Source organism: Anneissia japonica, unplaced genomic scaffold, assembly GCF_011630105.1.
Source record: "Anneissia japonica isolate Jap-2015-1 unplaced genomic scaffold, ASM1163010v1 scaffold1785_len1016330_cov206, whole genome shotgun sequence".
Taxonomy (NCBI): domain Eukaryota; kingdom Metazoa; phylum Echinodermata; class Crinoidea; order Comatulida; family Comatulidae; genus Anneissia; species Anneissia japonica.
Window position 1 is genome coordinate 144,780 of NW_022694363.1, and position 15,802 is coordinate 160,581.

The 15,802-nt window shown below is 36.9% G+C and overlaps 1 protein-coding gene and 1 long non-coding RNA gene across 2 annotated transcripts in view; one reads left to right on the top strand and one right to left on the bottom strand.

The window, feature by feature from the left end:
- The window catches only part of LOC117100992 (carcinoembryonic antigen-related cell adhesion molecule 1-like), a 13,698-nt gene extending 10,057 nt beyond the window's left edge, over positions 1-3,641 (bottom strand). Inside the window, exons 1-3 of the mRNA XM_033240825.1 lie at positions 3,621-3,641; positions 1,374-1,730; positions 788-1,048 (exon numbers count right to left, since the gene is read on the bottom strand). Of these exons, the coding sequence (XP_033096716.1) occupies positions 788-1,048; positions 1,374-1,725 (613 nt within the window). The 5' untranslated portion in view covers positions 1,726-1,730; positions 3,621-3,641. The remainder of the gene's footprint in view (positions 1-787; positions 1,049-1,373; positions 1,731-3,620) is intronic.
- Positions 3,642-13,489: 9,848 nt separating this feature from the next.
- The window catches only part of LOC117101045, a 13,755-nt gene continuing 11,442 nt past the window's right edge, over positions 13,490-15,802 (top strand). The window contains exon 1 of the long non-coding RNA XR_004444212.1: positions 13,490-13,630. This is a non-coding gene — a long non-coding RNA (uncharacterized LOC117101045). The remainder of the gene's footprint in view (positions 13,631-15,802) is intronic.

The following is a 15,802-nucleotide window of genomic DNA, read 5'->3' on the forward strand; positions in this document are numbered from 1 at the left end:
AGATGTGTATAAGAGATATGTTAAGTGCAATGGCATAAATGTTTATATGTTCATATTTTTATTTTTTATGAAATTGTATGATAAATTGTTTAGTTTGTGGGATGTCACTTGACAGTGATTAAAATTAATTTTGTCTTGTTTCGTAAAATAATATTTCGCTCCCTTTTAATAATTTAATATATATTTTTTTTCTAACCATGTCCCTTTAGGTGCTCCCGGATCTATAGAAGTTTACTCCACCTAAACTATTATTATTTTATAGCGTCGGATTACCGTATAAATATAAAAAGTGAACTGGTTTTGATGATGATGATGATGATGATGATGATGATGATCATGATGATGATCATGATGACGATCATGATGATGATCATGATGATGATGATTGTGATTGTGATACGGTAAACTTATGTTTAAATGGTCCTCATATCCACACCATACGTCGGATCGTGACCAAAATTCAAACACGTTTCTTCATTACATACTATTCTGGGAAGCGTCATTTTGAACCATTGACCCAATCTAGAGATATTTAGGTCTGGGACATAATGGTCTTCACATGCACACCCGACATCAACATTTCTGACTTGAAAACTTGATTAATCAACTGATCATTCAGATCAGTTGATTATATGGTTTTACTATAAATTAAAATAGGTAAAGATAAATTAGTATAGTGGTAGTTATAGTAGTAGTAGCAGCAGCAGCAGTATCAGCAGCAGCAGCAACAGCAGCGGTAGCAGTAGCAGCAGTAGAGAAAATAATAGTGATGACTTAAAATACTTACATTGTAGGCCTACATCCAGCGTTCTACTTTCACTTGTTTTGGTCCCAGCACTGTTACTGGCCCTGCACACATAACTGCCGTCATTGACACGACTCACTGATTGAACTGTGAATGTGGATGAACCCCCTGATTGCTGTACCTCACCATCCCTTAAAAATGTGTACGTAGGTAACGGGTTAGCATCTGCAGAACATGACATCTCAACCGTATCGCCTTCACTCACAGGTGTATCAAAGGAACTTAATACAGGCTTGTATAAATCTAATATTAAGTACCGGTAGTGAAATATATACGGTGGTAAAGAAAAAAGTTACAATTATTTGGTGAAATTTACGTTTTCTAGATCAAAAATTAAATCCAATCATTACCATTGTAAAGCCACTGTGTGGTAAAACGCTCTCCTAATACTAATTAAAAGCATGTTTGTTGTATTAGCAAAAGAATAAAATTAGAAATAATAAAAAACAATTGCAATTTTTGTAGATAAACTTGCCGTTGAAATTATTATATATAAATTGTATATTTATTTTAAATAGAGACCTAAGTTTAAGTCCCTTAAGGTAACAAATATAGTAGGATCACTTACATATAACACTCAGTATGGCGTCATCAGATGCAGGTGCAGGGGGATCGTCAAATATAGATACACTACACTGATACGTGCCGTTGTCACTTCGGCTGGTGTTAGCAATTACTAGTGTTGTGTCTCCATCAACACTGAATCTGTCGATGTATAAAGAACGTACCAATCCAGCTCCACCTTGAGATTGTGCTATTGTATCAGTTACTCCATTGGTAACATTATACCAGGTTACGGTAGGAATACCTACACTACTTGAACTACTTCGCACAATGTTACATGTTATTCTGGTTTCATTGCCTTCAGCTACATCTCCAATGTCATCAACAGTTACAATCACAGCAAAGCATGTGCACATAAGAACTGTAAAAAATTTCTTAAATTTAATGGTCAATGATTTACAACAACTAATATTCTCATAAAGTTACCAATCATTAAACTATTTAAGAGTGAACATATAGGCCTAAGGCCTATCAATATTGATAATTTATTTATTTTTAAAGCGAGTAAACCCATTTTAATTATTTATAGCATGTGTTAAATTATGGTTTCTGAGGGAAAAAAAAGTACAAAGATTAGTTAACTGAACGTTTTGGTGAAATTACTTTAATTATTCTAACCATGCTCTACCCATCATGAGTGAGACTGAAAAAGATTACCATGCGTATGCCTTAAAGAGGGAATTGTTGTTGACGGTAATATCGAGGGATGCCAGTCAATTCGAGCGGATGTCAGTTCGAGCGGATGCCATTTTGAGCGGATGCCAGTTTGAGCGGATGCATTTAGTGCGAACTATAACAAGGGCGAATTTATCGTCGCCGTATTCTTGTATTTGTTTGTTTATATTAAATGCAAAAAAATGCTCTGATTACTAAGGTTCTGAAAGGTTTTTATTACTTTTTGATAATGACTCCATGTTTGAATTACAGTCTTGGCAACTCCGACTACCAAGATGGCCGCTAACAAGTTAAAACTATAATAGAATTGTGAACTTTTCAGCTTAAAAAAGAAGAAAGTGTATGTTTTACTAGAGTGCACGAGAAGCACACACAAGACGAGTGACCATTATTTTTTTCAAAATTATATTTGTAATTGAGTTATGCTACTCATTTATCTATTCTGGAACTGTTGTGATTCCCTACCCCTTTGAAAATGTCAAATTTTTAGCTCAAAAATAGAAAATTTTGAAGTAATTCTTATATAACTCGCACAGGTTGTTGTTCGCACAAGTGGATCTTCTTCCGCTCAAACTAGCATCCGCTCGAAAAAAAATTCCGCTCGAATTGGTCTTCGCTCGAAGTAGCATCCGCTCGAATTGACTGGTTCCCATCGGGAAGGTTATCCATTGTTTGTTTATACAGAGCTTGGCGAAACCACCGAGCTACGGTCTCCTTCACTATAACCATGGAGGAAGGACATTCCTTCCTCCATGATACCTCCATGCTCCATGCTATAACCAAGTCAACTTTTTTCATTTTTATGACGTCCAGTAGACTCTAGAGCAGTAGGCTGAGTAGGTAAGAATAAACTTACCATTAAAAAAGATGATAACCACTTTACATGAAATTGTATTTCTTTGAAACATGATCATCAGTAAAATACACACACCTACTAAATGAAAACATTAAAATAATCAAAAACCGAAAGGTCCACTGATTAATCTCAGATAAGAAAGTATAATACATACTCCAAGTATTGAAATACACGCCATCGTGTTGGGATTCAATATTTCGACATTAATTATGTCATCATCAGGTGATGATGACATAATTAATGTCGAAATATTGAATCCCAACACGATGGCGTGTATTTCAATACTTAGAGTACGTATGTATTATACTTTCTTAAAATAATCAAATTACGTTAACTGTAGAATAAAAAAGCAAAGGAAATACACAATTTATAACACATAAAAATACTGTACTAGTTATTTTCCGGTGTTTTAACCAATTAATTTTGTAGGCAACTAGTAGTGATTGACATCATTGTCATTCCTTGAACTTTAAATTGAATAGGCCTAATAGTCATAAAGTGTACAATGATAACATTAGATGCCGGTATAGTATAGCAAACGTGGTTCCTATTTGCAACTTACGGTCCTTCATAATTGTAATGACAGTAGGCCTACCGTAATCATTTTGATACGTGCACAAAGTGTAGGCCTACTACTTGATTATGCATGCTTAGTGTGTTTAATTATAGTGCATTATACAGTACTCAAAATATCTAAGAACATAACACATACAAACTTACAGTTTTCTTTGATTTGCGAACTTCTCGTTGGTTGCTACTGTAACAGATGTGTATTGTGTAATTGAACGTGATTGCAATAAAGGTCCTGGTGGCAGCATTCAATCGCGTTTTATTTTCAAGCCAGCAATTACTGTTTTAGTCTTGAAACTTTAAATACAATGCATATTTCATACCGGTACATCATTAAATATTACTGAATCTTGTTTCATAGTTTTTACTTTTCATACATTTTCGTAGTATTAAAGTGTTTTATTTAAAGCATAGGCCTATATTTGTACTTTTTTTAAAACAATATCCATCAATTGTTACCGTTCCTATTTTACAATTACTGTACTTTTTTTTTAACTTTCCTATTAAAAAAAAAATATTAAAGCGTTTAATACCTAAAATGATAAATATTTTCGTTTACTAAATATTACGGAGATCTTTGTTGTGAACAGTTTTTTCCTCCGACAAGGATATAACACTAACATCCAAGACATTTAAATATATTGTATACCTACATAAAAATATATGTCTCTTATACACATCTAGATGTGTATAAGAGACAGGTTATATATATATATATATATATATATATATGTATGTATGTATGTATGTATATATATAAAAGGAAAAAAAGAAAAAGGACCAAAATCAAAAAACAAATTCACATCAAAAAGTAAAAGAAAAAATTGCAACAATCTACCGTCCGATCTCACTTAGGATTTCACATGGATTTTGCTGGCCAATACAAATTCTTTCCTGGGATCACTCAAAATAAATTACTTCTAAAATATGTAAATATTCATCAGCACGCGTTATACATATACTACTATAATTGTAAACCATAGGCCTAAGCGTAATTGTTTACGCAAATTGGAATTACCGTACATATAGAACATGGTTTGTTATATCTTCGGGTTCATCTATTCATGGAAAACAAAATGCGTATGCAACGACTAATTTTTTTATATTTTCTATATACACACATAATAGGCCAACCAGAAGAATTTACAAGTCATCAAAAGACACCTCATAAGTCGGGAAAGTTCATTTTCCGCCAACTAGGGATCAACGTTTTACCGAGGGAGCCCCCCTTCCCCCAAACCCGCTTTCTCTTTGGGGTTTATCTATTCATGGGAAAAAAAAGAATTCTTATGCAACTACTCAATTATTTTATGTACGTATACACACATAAATATGCCTATTTACTGTAATAAAAATGAGAGAGTTTACCTGACCGCCTTCAAGGAGGGAAAACCTCGAATGCTGAAAAACTTAAAAGTCATTAAAAGACACTTCAGAAGTCGGGAAAGCTCATTTCCCGCCATCTAGAAATCAAATTTTCCCCGGTCAAGGACGCATTGACCACCTTTCTTTTTGGGGTTTTTGTGAAAAAATGTGAACCAAAATCCGCCCCTGGGCCATTCATATAAATGCTAAATAAAACCGGAGACAACACTCCACCCTGCCTAACTCAATGGAAACGCTGAACTTTCTGGAAATACTAAATCCCCATCGACCAGGAAATCTTTTATTTGTTTACTATACCATTCACGTACAGGGGCGGCGCCAGGAATTCCCCGACGAGGGGTCCAAGCTCCCCGACAAGAGGCCTACACCATAGCATCCTCCCCCCCCCCCCTCCGTCGGGGAAAAAAATATGTTGATTATGGTAGTTTTTAATTCCCATAATTTGACAATTAAGTATAGGAATAGGCCTCCTAATACTTTTGGCGGTCGAGATTTCATTTTTTCCTGACGACCTTGCTGGAAATTCCCTGTTCACCTAAGATCTTAACAATAACTAGTGGAATATTTCTCTTAATTAATTTATCATACAATGTCCAATCGTTAACTCGGTCGAAAGCTTTACTCGAATCTAAAAAGCATGTATGTAACAATAAACTGGACATCCATTCCGTTGGTAATATTCAATGGTCTGTTTAAGAAAAAAAAATGCACGTCTCTGTGAAGTGATTAGGTTTAAACGCAAACTGATGACAATCAGTTTTCAGGGGTTTTTTTTGCAAAAGTCAAGGGGAATGAGTTTAAAAAAAATTGACATCACAGATGCCAGAGCAATCGGACGATAGTTATTAGTGGATGTAATGTCACCAGACTTATTTATTATAGTCGGAATGAGGGCGACTTTGACAAATTCGTCGACAATGTGCCCATGAACAAGCATTGCATTTAAGCAAATACTTAATAAAACCATGGAGGTATAAACTCAATTTTCTACTTGTATGTTTTAAATGCTCACCATGCGACGCCATCTAAACCAGGTGATTTTCGGACAGCTTGAAGATTTGATCTTGAACAATTTGAGAATAATCATCAATTTGTTGCAATTTATCTTTTTCACACACAAAAAATTTGTTTGTGTGATCTGCCCAGACATCACATATATTTTTATTGCCCGTGACACCATTAATAAATGCTGCATGTTCGTTCCATTCAGGAACAGTATTAAAAGTTGTTCTGACGCATATTTAAGCAGCTTATACAGTACCGGTATCCTGATACAAGTAGGCAATCAATTTCAGCTAAATGGTTTGAGTTGTTACAATTTGCATCCCTGCAAGACGCCATGGATTGGCAGATAAAAGTATTATATAGCATTATATCGGTAGCAGACGTATAATCATTTACCGATGTTTTGTTAACTTGGAAATGTACCGAATACTCAGTACATTTGAAAACAACTGCGAAAAAAATCGCAAGTTGTTCTCGGGTCAAAGACAATTAAGTTTTATTTTCTATGGTACAAAACAGATTAATTAAATCTCTATGATAGCCGAAAATCGCTGATAAAAGATCATGGTGATGTTATAATGATGACTATATTATAAGAGTGTTTTGATTACGCCCTCTATAATAAGTGAACTTATAGGTAAATGACAAAAGAAAGTGATTAGAACACAGAAAAGTATTAATATTAAAATTGCTTAAGTAAACCTGTGCACCATAAGACCAAATGACATGATCTAACCAATTGGTTTCATGAGCATCACTGTAGTAAGTAAAATTTTCAGTAGAGTTTCAGAATTAGAATCACTAAGATATTCGACATCAGAAATGTGAAAGCTACCTACGTTCAGTTGTGAAACTCAATAACTTTACCAAACTTTTTGTTCACGTGAGAATTAAGATCACTGCCTACAATTGCATCTCCATGTCCATGGAACTAATCAATTAAAGACTTTATTTTACCAAGATAGTCAATATATTTAATATAGTTGACATCATTTTCATAAGGTAAGTAGACATTGATAAAAAATGTAAATTTATCACCATTGCCTATTTGAATACCCACAAGCCTTTTGTCCTCAAGGTCGAGAGGTCTAATAAAGTTACATAAAGACTTTCTATTAAAAAAAAAGGTGCTACCCCACCATATGGCCTACCAGTGAGGATACCCCCGGCACTCTCCATGCCAGAAAGCCTACAATCAAAATCTATATCTGAATTACCAATAACACACGACTCGAGTGCGCGTGCTTTTTGTTATAATTTGAGAAGTATGAAAAAATGTAAGATTTTCGGCACACGAATTAGGTAAGTTAAAGTAAATAGGGGGCCTACATCAAAGACAATTAAGTTTTATTTTCTATGGTACAAAAGAGATTAATTAAATCTCTATGATAGCCGAAAATCGCTGATAACAGATCATGGTGATGTTATGATGATGACTATTATTATTATAAGAGTGTCATTTCCCGCTAGCGTGAGGTACTACAGTATTTCCTCAAAATTTTCGCACCTCAGCCACAACTACGGGGGGACTGTGGTGGGTTTTGGACTCGCGGCTTTGAAGTTGGTAAAGTAAAGTAAATACATCAAAGACAACGTTTTTAAGTTTTATTTTCTTGGTACATCACACACTGTGACTATAATGGTGATTTGATGACGAATTTTTCTACATAAGAAGGTCGTTTCTGGCCATCTAGAAGTACTATTTCCCCACATTTTCGCACCTGAGCCCCATGGCCATGGTGGGGCTGATATGGGTGTAACTCGTCAATGGTTTAACTTTTATTTTCTATGCTGGGCGGATTCATGGGGTGCAAACGATGCGATCGCACCCACTAAATTGTATTAAGAAAAATAATTGTTGTATTGTATTGTTGATAGGCCTATATTATTTTTATCATTATGAACATAGTACAGGTAGGATTTTAAAAGTATGAGAATGCAATTTCCGGGCACCCAGAGCTCCATATTCTCAAGAAGTTCCCACTTCAGCCCAACGATGGTTGGGGCTGAGGTGATGATGGACTCTCACGCACACCCTAACGCCAAATCCTGCATCCGCCCCAAATATGGTACATCACACAGATGATTTTGATCTCTGATTGCCGGAATTCGCCGATAAAAGATGATGAGAAATTTGTTGGTGCTTCATTTTGACTACAATGGTGATGTGATGTGAAGAATTTCACTAAGAGTGTCATTTCTGGCCATCTAGAGAGTGCTTTCCTCAAATTTTTCGCACCTCAGCCCTAACAATGGTGGGGCCCGAGGTGGGTGTTGGCTCACGGCTTGGAGTAGGTAAAGTAAGTGTTTACATCAAGACAATTTAAAGTTTTATTTTCTATGGTACATCACACTTATTAATTAGATCTCCATGGTTGCCGAATATCGCTGATATATAAAGATCTGAGAAATAATGGTGATGTGATGATGAATTTTACTGTTATAAGAGTGTCATTTCCGGCCATCAAGAGATACTATTTCCCGTCAAATTTTCCCACCTCAGTCCCAACCAACGGGTGGGGCTAAGGTGGGTGTGGTCTCACGAAATGTCCCCCCGCCTTTCAAAACAGATCTCACACTCATTTTGTTCTATGTAGGGAGGCGAAGACTTAGAAGTAACAGGTTAACACTTACCGTACACGCTTCCGTGCAGAATTCTCTGTAAGGGGATGCTCCCTCTTACGTAATGTATCATCCCATTTCTCTTTCCCGTTTACGTACTCAGACCAAACAATTTGTTACTGTGAACAAGCACTCCCTAAAATCGTTTTAAAACAGCTTAAAATGGAATGCTTAGATCGTCGGAGAGCCAAAAGACTTCGCCCCCTCGATCCGCGCCAATATCATTTATACGCCGATGAAACGCAATTACATATTACTTTGAAATCAGATGCACTGTAAAAAAAAATTAGAGAAAATAGGCCTAATTGATCCCCCAAAACGCCTTCGAGGTTATTTTCGGGCATCCAAAAAACAAAAATTTCGCGGACATCCTGGGAAGGTTTTGTCTCGATCGGCCCCACTTTCCTCCCCCATTTGAAAATAAATTAGATGGTTACATTGCATACTCTTTGTTTCTTGCTTTATTCAAAATGTTTTGGTTTTGGAAGCTGATTTCAACATTAGAAAGCATAGCCTACATGAAGTCATATAGTAACTCGATGCCTATCAAGTAAGTAATAAAAATTCGCCATAATTCATCAAATATCCGTGGCTTCCACCCACAATCATAGAATTGCATTGGCTTCCAGTCAGGCAGCGCATTTAAGACTCTTATTGTACAAAAGACCCTTCACCACTGTGCTGCCAGTGCCAACTTCCTTACTTGATTTTCTCAAACTGCAACTGCACTCCACAACCTGTACAAGAACACTCCAATCTACATCAAACACTTCAACTCTGTTCACACCATACGATACAATACGATACGACTTTTATTTCCATCAAAATTCATTAAAAATATATCATAATAATAAATGAGATAAGGATGGAGGAGATACAACGAAAAGCAAACAGCCTGTAAAATGTTGTACCACCTTTACATAAAATACCGTCTAAAAACATTTGGGGAAATAAAAGGTCTTTATCGTGTTGCCGCCCTAACTATGGAATGATCTGGAAGTTTATATGCTCGAGTTTGGTTTCTCCAATGAACTCTTTGTTTTTTCTCGCCTATGGTTTGTTTTTTTTTTGTTTTTTTTTTTTTTTTTTGGTGTAAGGCTATAGATTCCAAAACCATTTGAGTGCCTGAATACCATATTAGGTAGTTTTCGCCGAACAACGTTAACTTTAACGTTAACGGATGACGTCATAATTTATTCATCTTGCGTTGCGGAGTACGTTAATTTCAGGATTTTACGTGCTCGACATACGTTAGTTACGGGTTTGCGCATGCGTATTTCGATTTGTTTACAAAAGGGGCGGAGCTGCCGCGCTGCATGTTTAGTCTAACGACCACGTTAAAGTTAAGGTTAACCTCGTGCGGCGAAAACTAACTACCTAATGATATTGCTGAACACTGTTTTTAACAATGGCCTCAAATTGCAAAAAAAAAAAAACGGTGCAATGGTACCGGTATTGGTTTATTTTTTCAATATTTATAAATTATTATTTTTTTTTTTGGTTTTATTAGGACCATCTAGCTTTTTCTACCCTCACTCACTCGCCACTGAGGAAGGACTAGTTTTGTCCGAAAGCTCTGGTTCTATTTCTGGCTGTTTACTTACGTTTACTTTTTAGCTGTTGCTTATCATTTTTGTATAGAATGGGTTCAATTTTTGTGAGCACAGGACTCTTTCTTACGATTAAAAACAACTCACTCCCTAAGCCGAAGTATAGGATACTAGGTTTATAAACTATTGTCCATCCTGTAATTGGCGAGTTACATGCTGTTGTATGCATAGTGACCAGCCTGAGAGATTTGAAATGCGTGACTATACCATGGGGGTGGGGAGGCTGCCAGGGTCCCCGTGGTCCAGGGGCGGAACCCCGGATTCCAGTCACATCAACGGTTGGTTGTGACAATGAACGCGCAAGATCACACGCGACTACTAAATTCTAATAATTAGTGTGTGGTTCGCTTTGTTGGTTTGGTAGGAAAAGAGAAATTTTCTCGGTGAATTGATTCTAGAACGAGATAAACAAAAGCTTTCTAATGACTCAAGCTACTGCATAACCGTTTTTATTTTATTAAATATCACTTTATTGCAAACGACAATAAGGAAAACGTAAAATACAATCCTAGATCATGGCCCAAATGAGGTACACGCAATGAGAAACGGAGAACAACAATGAGAAAAGGGCAAAAATCAGTTAGTCAGTTATAAGATATGGAGGATTAATCCAGGATGGTTCGTTTTTCGCGTAATATATATTAAGGAAGAAATTATGGCAAGTTTAGAAATATTGTCACGGAATTTTTTTAAATTAATTGGGTCATTTTCAAAATTGTTTTAATTGTTTTTATATTGCGGGGAGAGATATATCCACGTGAACCCACCTCAAAGCAAATCAGTTGGACATCATAGCCGGAGTCACTAATGTCCCTAATCAGAGGTGCATACTTTTTATGTTTCCGAGAATGGGCCGCCTCAATGCCCAGTTCGAAAGGAACCGTCAACTCGAAAATGACGAGTTTTTTTCAATTCCTTCCAGAACAGACAGAGATCTGGGATCAGAGTTGTCGTAGCACACTCCAATGGGATGGTTGAACGGGTGTTATGATTAGTGACTTCGGCCTCGAGGTCAGATTTGATTTTTGGAGAGTTGCTCGTTTCGTCAAAGACTTTCGTTAAAATATTAACAATATAATTTAAAATATCGTTATGTTTCCACGTGAGACGACCCTGGTCCAAGGGACTGTTTACATTCGTTAAGAACGTGGTGTAAAGTTTCGCGATTTCCACATGTCTTACACAAATCGGAGGTGATTTGCCTCAACGTTTTAAGTTAGTGCGTGTAGGGTATCGCCAAGAGAATTAACAAGGAACTTTAGCACACCTACTGGAAGATTATAGATTATGCTCTTTTTTTTTTAAATTGTAAGAGAGGCTTCAGGATCTTTCTCCTTTGCTTCGATAAACCTTTGCTCACATTCCCTCGAGATAGAGATCTTTTTGGTCCATGTAATTTCCCGAGCGATTCGACTGTCGACACATTTGTTAACAGTTTTATCACCTTTCAATATCGAGGAGATATGAGCAGTGAGGTGACACTCTTTATACAAAGAAGAAATCGAATCTATGCCCAGTCCTTTAGGCATTTTGACAAAAGCCAGTGTGCCAGGATGTGGGGTGCCCAACTGCTTCTTGATGTACCGATTGGTTAAAGCATCAAACTTTTGAAGAGGGGATACACATCGTTGATAGTTAGATGGTATTTGAGGCTACTGTATTAAGGAAATATTGGGCATAGATTCGAATCTTGTATTCACAACGGATTGGAGAGCTATCAATTTTTTCAACACCTTCACTAATCTTTTCCTCTAGGTATTCGAACACATCAGAGTCTTTATTTCTAAATGTGATCAGTGAACCCAGGAATTTACGACTTTCGCCGTCGACTGATGTGATAGTGGTGTCAGCCAATTTGAAGGGAATATTCATAGCTTTCCCACGGGTAATAGACAGTGATCTGCATTTATTTGGTTTGAGATCCATTGTTCTTGTTTAGGACTGTATCTTAGATATAATTCTTTGATGAGTACGCTTGTTCGTTGAAATCAGACAGAAGTCGTCTGCGAAGGGTGCTGTTATTATTTTTGTACCGTCAATGTTGTACCCATGGGAAAGCTCTGATTCAATGTACTGGATGACAGGGTCGAAGCAAAGGAGAAAGACAAGTGGTGAGAGTGGATCGCCCTGGAAGATGCCTTTGTTGAAAGAGAAATACGGTAGTTAGATGACCACTGTTTAAGTTACAATTTTCCCGAGATATTAGATAAAGATTCTTTATATAACGATTGACATTAGGGTCAAAAAGATTATGAGGTCATGCGGGACAGATCCAAAGGCATCTTCCAGGTCGAACCAGGTAAAATGTGCAGTGCGACAGTTAGCTTTAGCGTGATTAATTACTTCGTGAACGACAATATTATGTTCAACGCATCCATTTGGTTCTTTAAAAAAGCTTTCTGTAATTCGGGATTTATAATTTTATTGTCCATTAGAAAAAGTTCAAGCCTGATTGAGAAAATCTGATGGAACACTTTTCCTATACATGATGACAAAGCAATCATACGGAAGTTGGCAGGGTCTTGGGTGTCGCCCCCCCCCCTTTTTTTTTTTTTTATGTATGAGAGCTATTCGACATGTTGACCAAGATGAGGGTGGAATCCCAGAGTTCAGTATTTTGTTAAATAGGGTTGCCATGAAGTGGTGAGTGCATGGGAACTTCTTGAGAAGCCCATATGTGATGTTGTCAGGACCAGGAGAGGAGTTGTTGCTTTTTCACTTTAGTACTTTTTTTTATGTCTTTTGGTCTTATCCCATCCGTATTAAACTGTATATTCAGCTGGTAAAGTACGGAGCTCAGATATCCATGAGAGAGAGTTTAAGTCGATGGATGGTGAAATTTCGTACCTCTGTGTGAAGTATTTATCAGCTGTTTCTTTGTTGAATGTCGGTCCTAGTGGACTACTATTAATAGGGTTTCCGTTAAAAGGTGATTTTGAATACTTCCAGAAGTCCGATCTATAATTCTTTTCGTCGTACATTGTATTTCGTTTATTCTCAACTTTTGTTTTCTCTTTTTTCAAATAGTCATAGGCTCTTAGAGCTTCATTGGTTTTAATAAAACCAATTTCTTCTATTTTTAATACACTTTCCCCTGAATTCCTGATAATTCTATCACGCATAGACTTGTGCTAAATGCGGGACAAATTTATGATCACGCATGTGTTTCTGCAAAATGCATGTTTCATTCAAAATCACTTTGAAATGCGGGACCGTCCCGCACGATGCGAGACGGTTGGTAACTATGTGGATGCGAATGAAAAAAAACATGTGAACATGTGAAGTGAAAACCATTCATTGGTAAATAAAAGAAAAACATTCCTCTGCTCTAAATCAGAGCCGTAGATTAAAAATCAGCGAGGCGCGCCCTCTATAGTCTTTCGGCAATGACGTCAAGGATCAAAATTCATCACAAAAATACAAATTCACGGAATATTATGATGTCGAGTTAACAGATTATTAGTTTTTGATAGAGGAACGAAGTGTATGTCTTACTCAAAGGAAAGGTTGTCACAACAATGAGGACATGTGCCTAGGGTACGCTTTAGTAATTTCTCTATATTTTAAAGTTGATGTAAATGTTAACTTGCCTAATCCTTAGGCCCACTTGGTCTAGCGTAGTCCTAGACACAGCAGCTGCTCTACGACGTTAGGTAAGGGCGAGCCTGCTCTAGTTATCCTTCCTATGCTAGGCCTGCCTTAGTTAGCCCTACAAACAACAATGATTTGGCCTATATACCAACGACTATTCTTGAAGTTTTCGGAACAGGAACTGGTTTTGATTTTTGGTGTGGGACCACCCAACTTAGTTTTGTGGAGCATTTGATTGCATGTTGATTTTAAATTTCAACCAGCAGTACACAGTACCCTCCTCATCTTTGACCTTCCTCCAGTCCCTAAAACTAAATTAAAACACTGTCTTCCGAAAATGCCACAACTTGTAATCTTTGTTATAATTTTTGGTGCCTGGTGGTCGACTATCTACTAGTGTATCTATTAAAGTAATAATAACGTTTGAAAGCCCAGGCTTATCTCTAGCACGTGTAATCATTGTAAATTGTATTGTACAGTATTTTTATTAATACGAGTGCCGCACTTTGGTTTGAACCATTTTAAACGTGGTGTTTGCAGTGGTGGCTCTTGTGTAGAATTGACTTGTAAAAGCATGGCGTAGTTGTAGGTACTGTAGCAGTGTTTGATTATGCAGGATGTTGTTTCCCCAATAAGGCCACTGTCACCAAGAATCTTATTCTTAACTATTCCACCAGTCATTTTATTAGTACTGTAACTAGAAAGCTTGTGAACAAGTCCGTGTTAATTTGCATTCAGGCTGTAACCAATCGTGACTGAAATTTCAAAATGTGGAAATCCCCACAACTAAGTGGCAGATCGTTACCACCATAAAAAGTTGCTATACTACGCTCACGCTAGGGTCAAATTTTCTTTCGCCAAAATGGCAAAATGTTTTTAATTTTTTTCGCCTAATTGAAAATAATTTAGCCAAATTTAAAAACCAATTTCACAAAAACGGTTTCGTAAATTAATTTCTTGCATATTTATGTCTTATTCATTTGTAACCAGTTGTAAAGGCTGTAATAATAATAATATAAATGATTGAACAAACGAAACAAAAATGATCGTTTATGATATGTGGGACCAACGGCTACTGGACCTGCTCTAGGCCTAGTGCTTTGCCTAGGCCTTAGCTAGGGCCTAATTCAAATTGAGAGTAGAACACAGGTGAGCAAAGTGGGGCCCGCGGGCTACATGCGGCCCGACGGCGACTTTTTTGCGGCCCGCGAAAATAAATTAAAAATCCTATGTGTGTGGCCCGCCAAGCAACACTGGCTAGAACCACCTGTTTTTCACAGTCCGACACCGATCATATATAAAAAAGTAACATTAAAACTCAGAATAAGGTGGTGTCACTGGAAACATCAAAATTTGGGTGCAGCCCTCGGTGTTAAATCGAAAATTCATTTTAGCCCTCCGACCGATTTTTATGCCCACCCCTAGAGTAGAGAGTCCCTCACTTTTTGAGATTACGAGCGACTGCTATTTAAATTACTGTACTGTTTAGTAGGCCCTACCTGGTGTTATTGCTCTATAGCATATCAAATGTAACTAGATTTGAACTCGTCACTGGGGACGAGTTAGGTGATCCGCCGCACTTTGACCCTCGAGGAAGTGTGCGCGGTGCTGATTGAACAATATTTAAATGCTGAAAATGGCTTAAATATACGCTATTTCAGCTTTATTAAAAATGAATTTGGAACACTTTAAAATATATACTCATGCGTACGCGCACGTCATGACACACGTGCGCATGTTAATGTTACAAAATGTTGTCTCCTGATATGAGATATGTATCAACTTTCATTGACAAACGCCTGCTGGTGAGGGAGTAATTATCATTCATAATATTTATCATATACAGTCGAGTCCGCCAAAGTCGACTCTGTTTAAGTCGAAAATTTGCATCAGTCAAATTTTTTAAAAAGTCCCAATTCTTTCCTATGTATTACTGTGTAAATTGTTTGTTTAATTCAAATTTTTATAAGTCGAATTTCGGCTACATTGACGGAATTTTCAGGTCCGGATAGGCCGATTTTAAAGTAATTTCAACCACACAAGTCGAAGTTCCAAATTTAGTAGTGCACGTGGGAAAAATACACAGCCGTGGGAAAATACAAAGTTCAATCCTTGTTG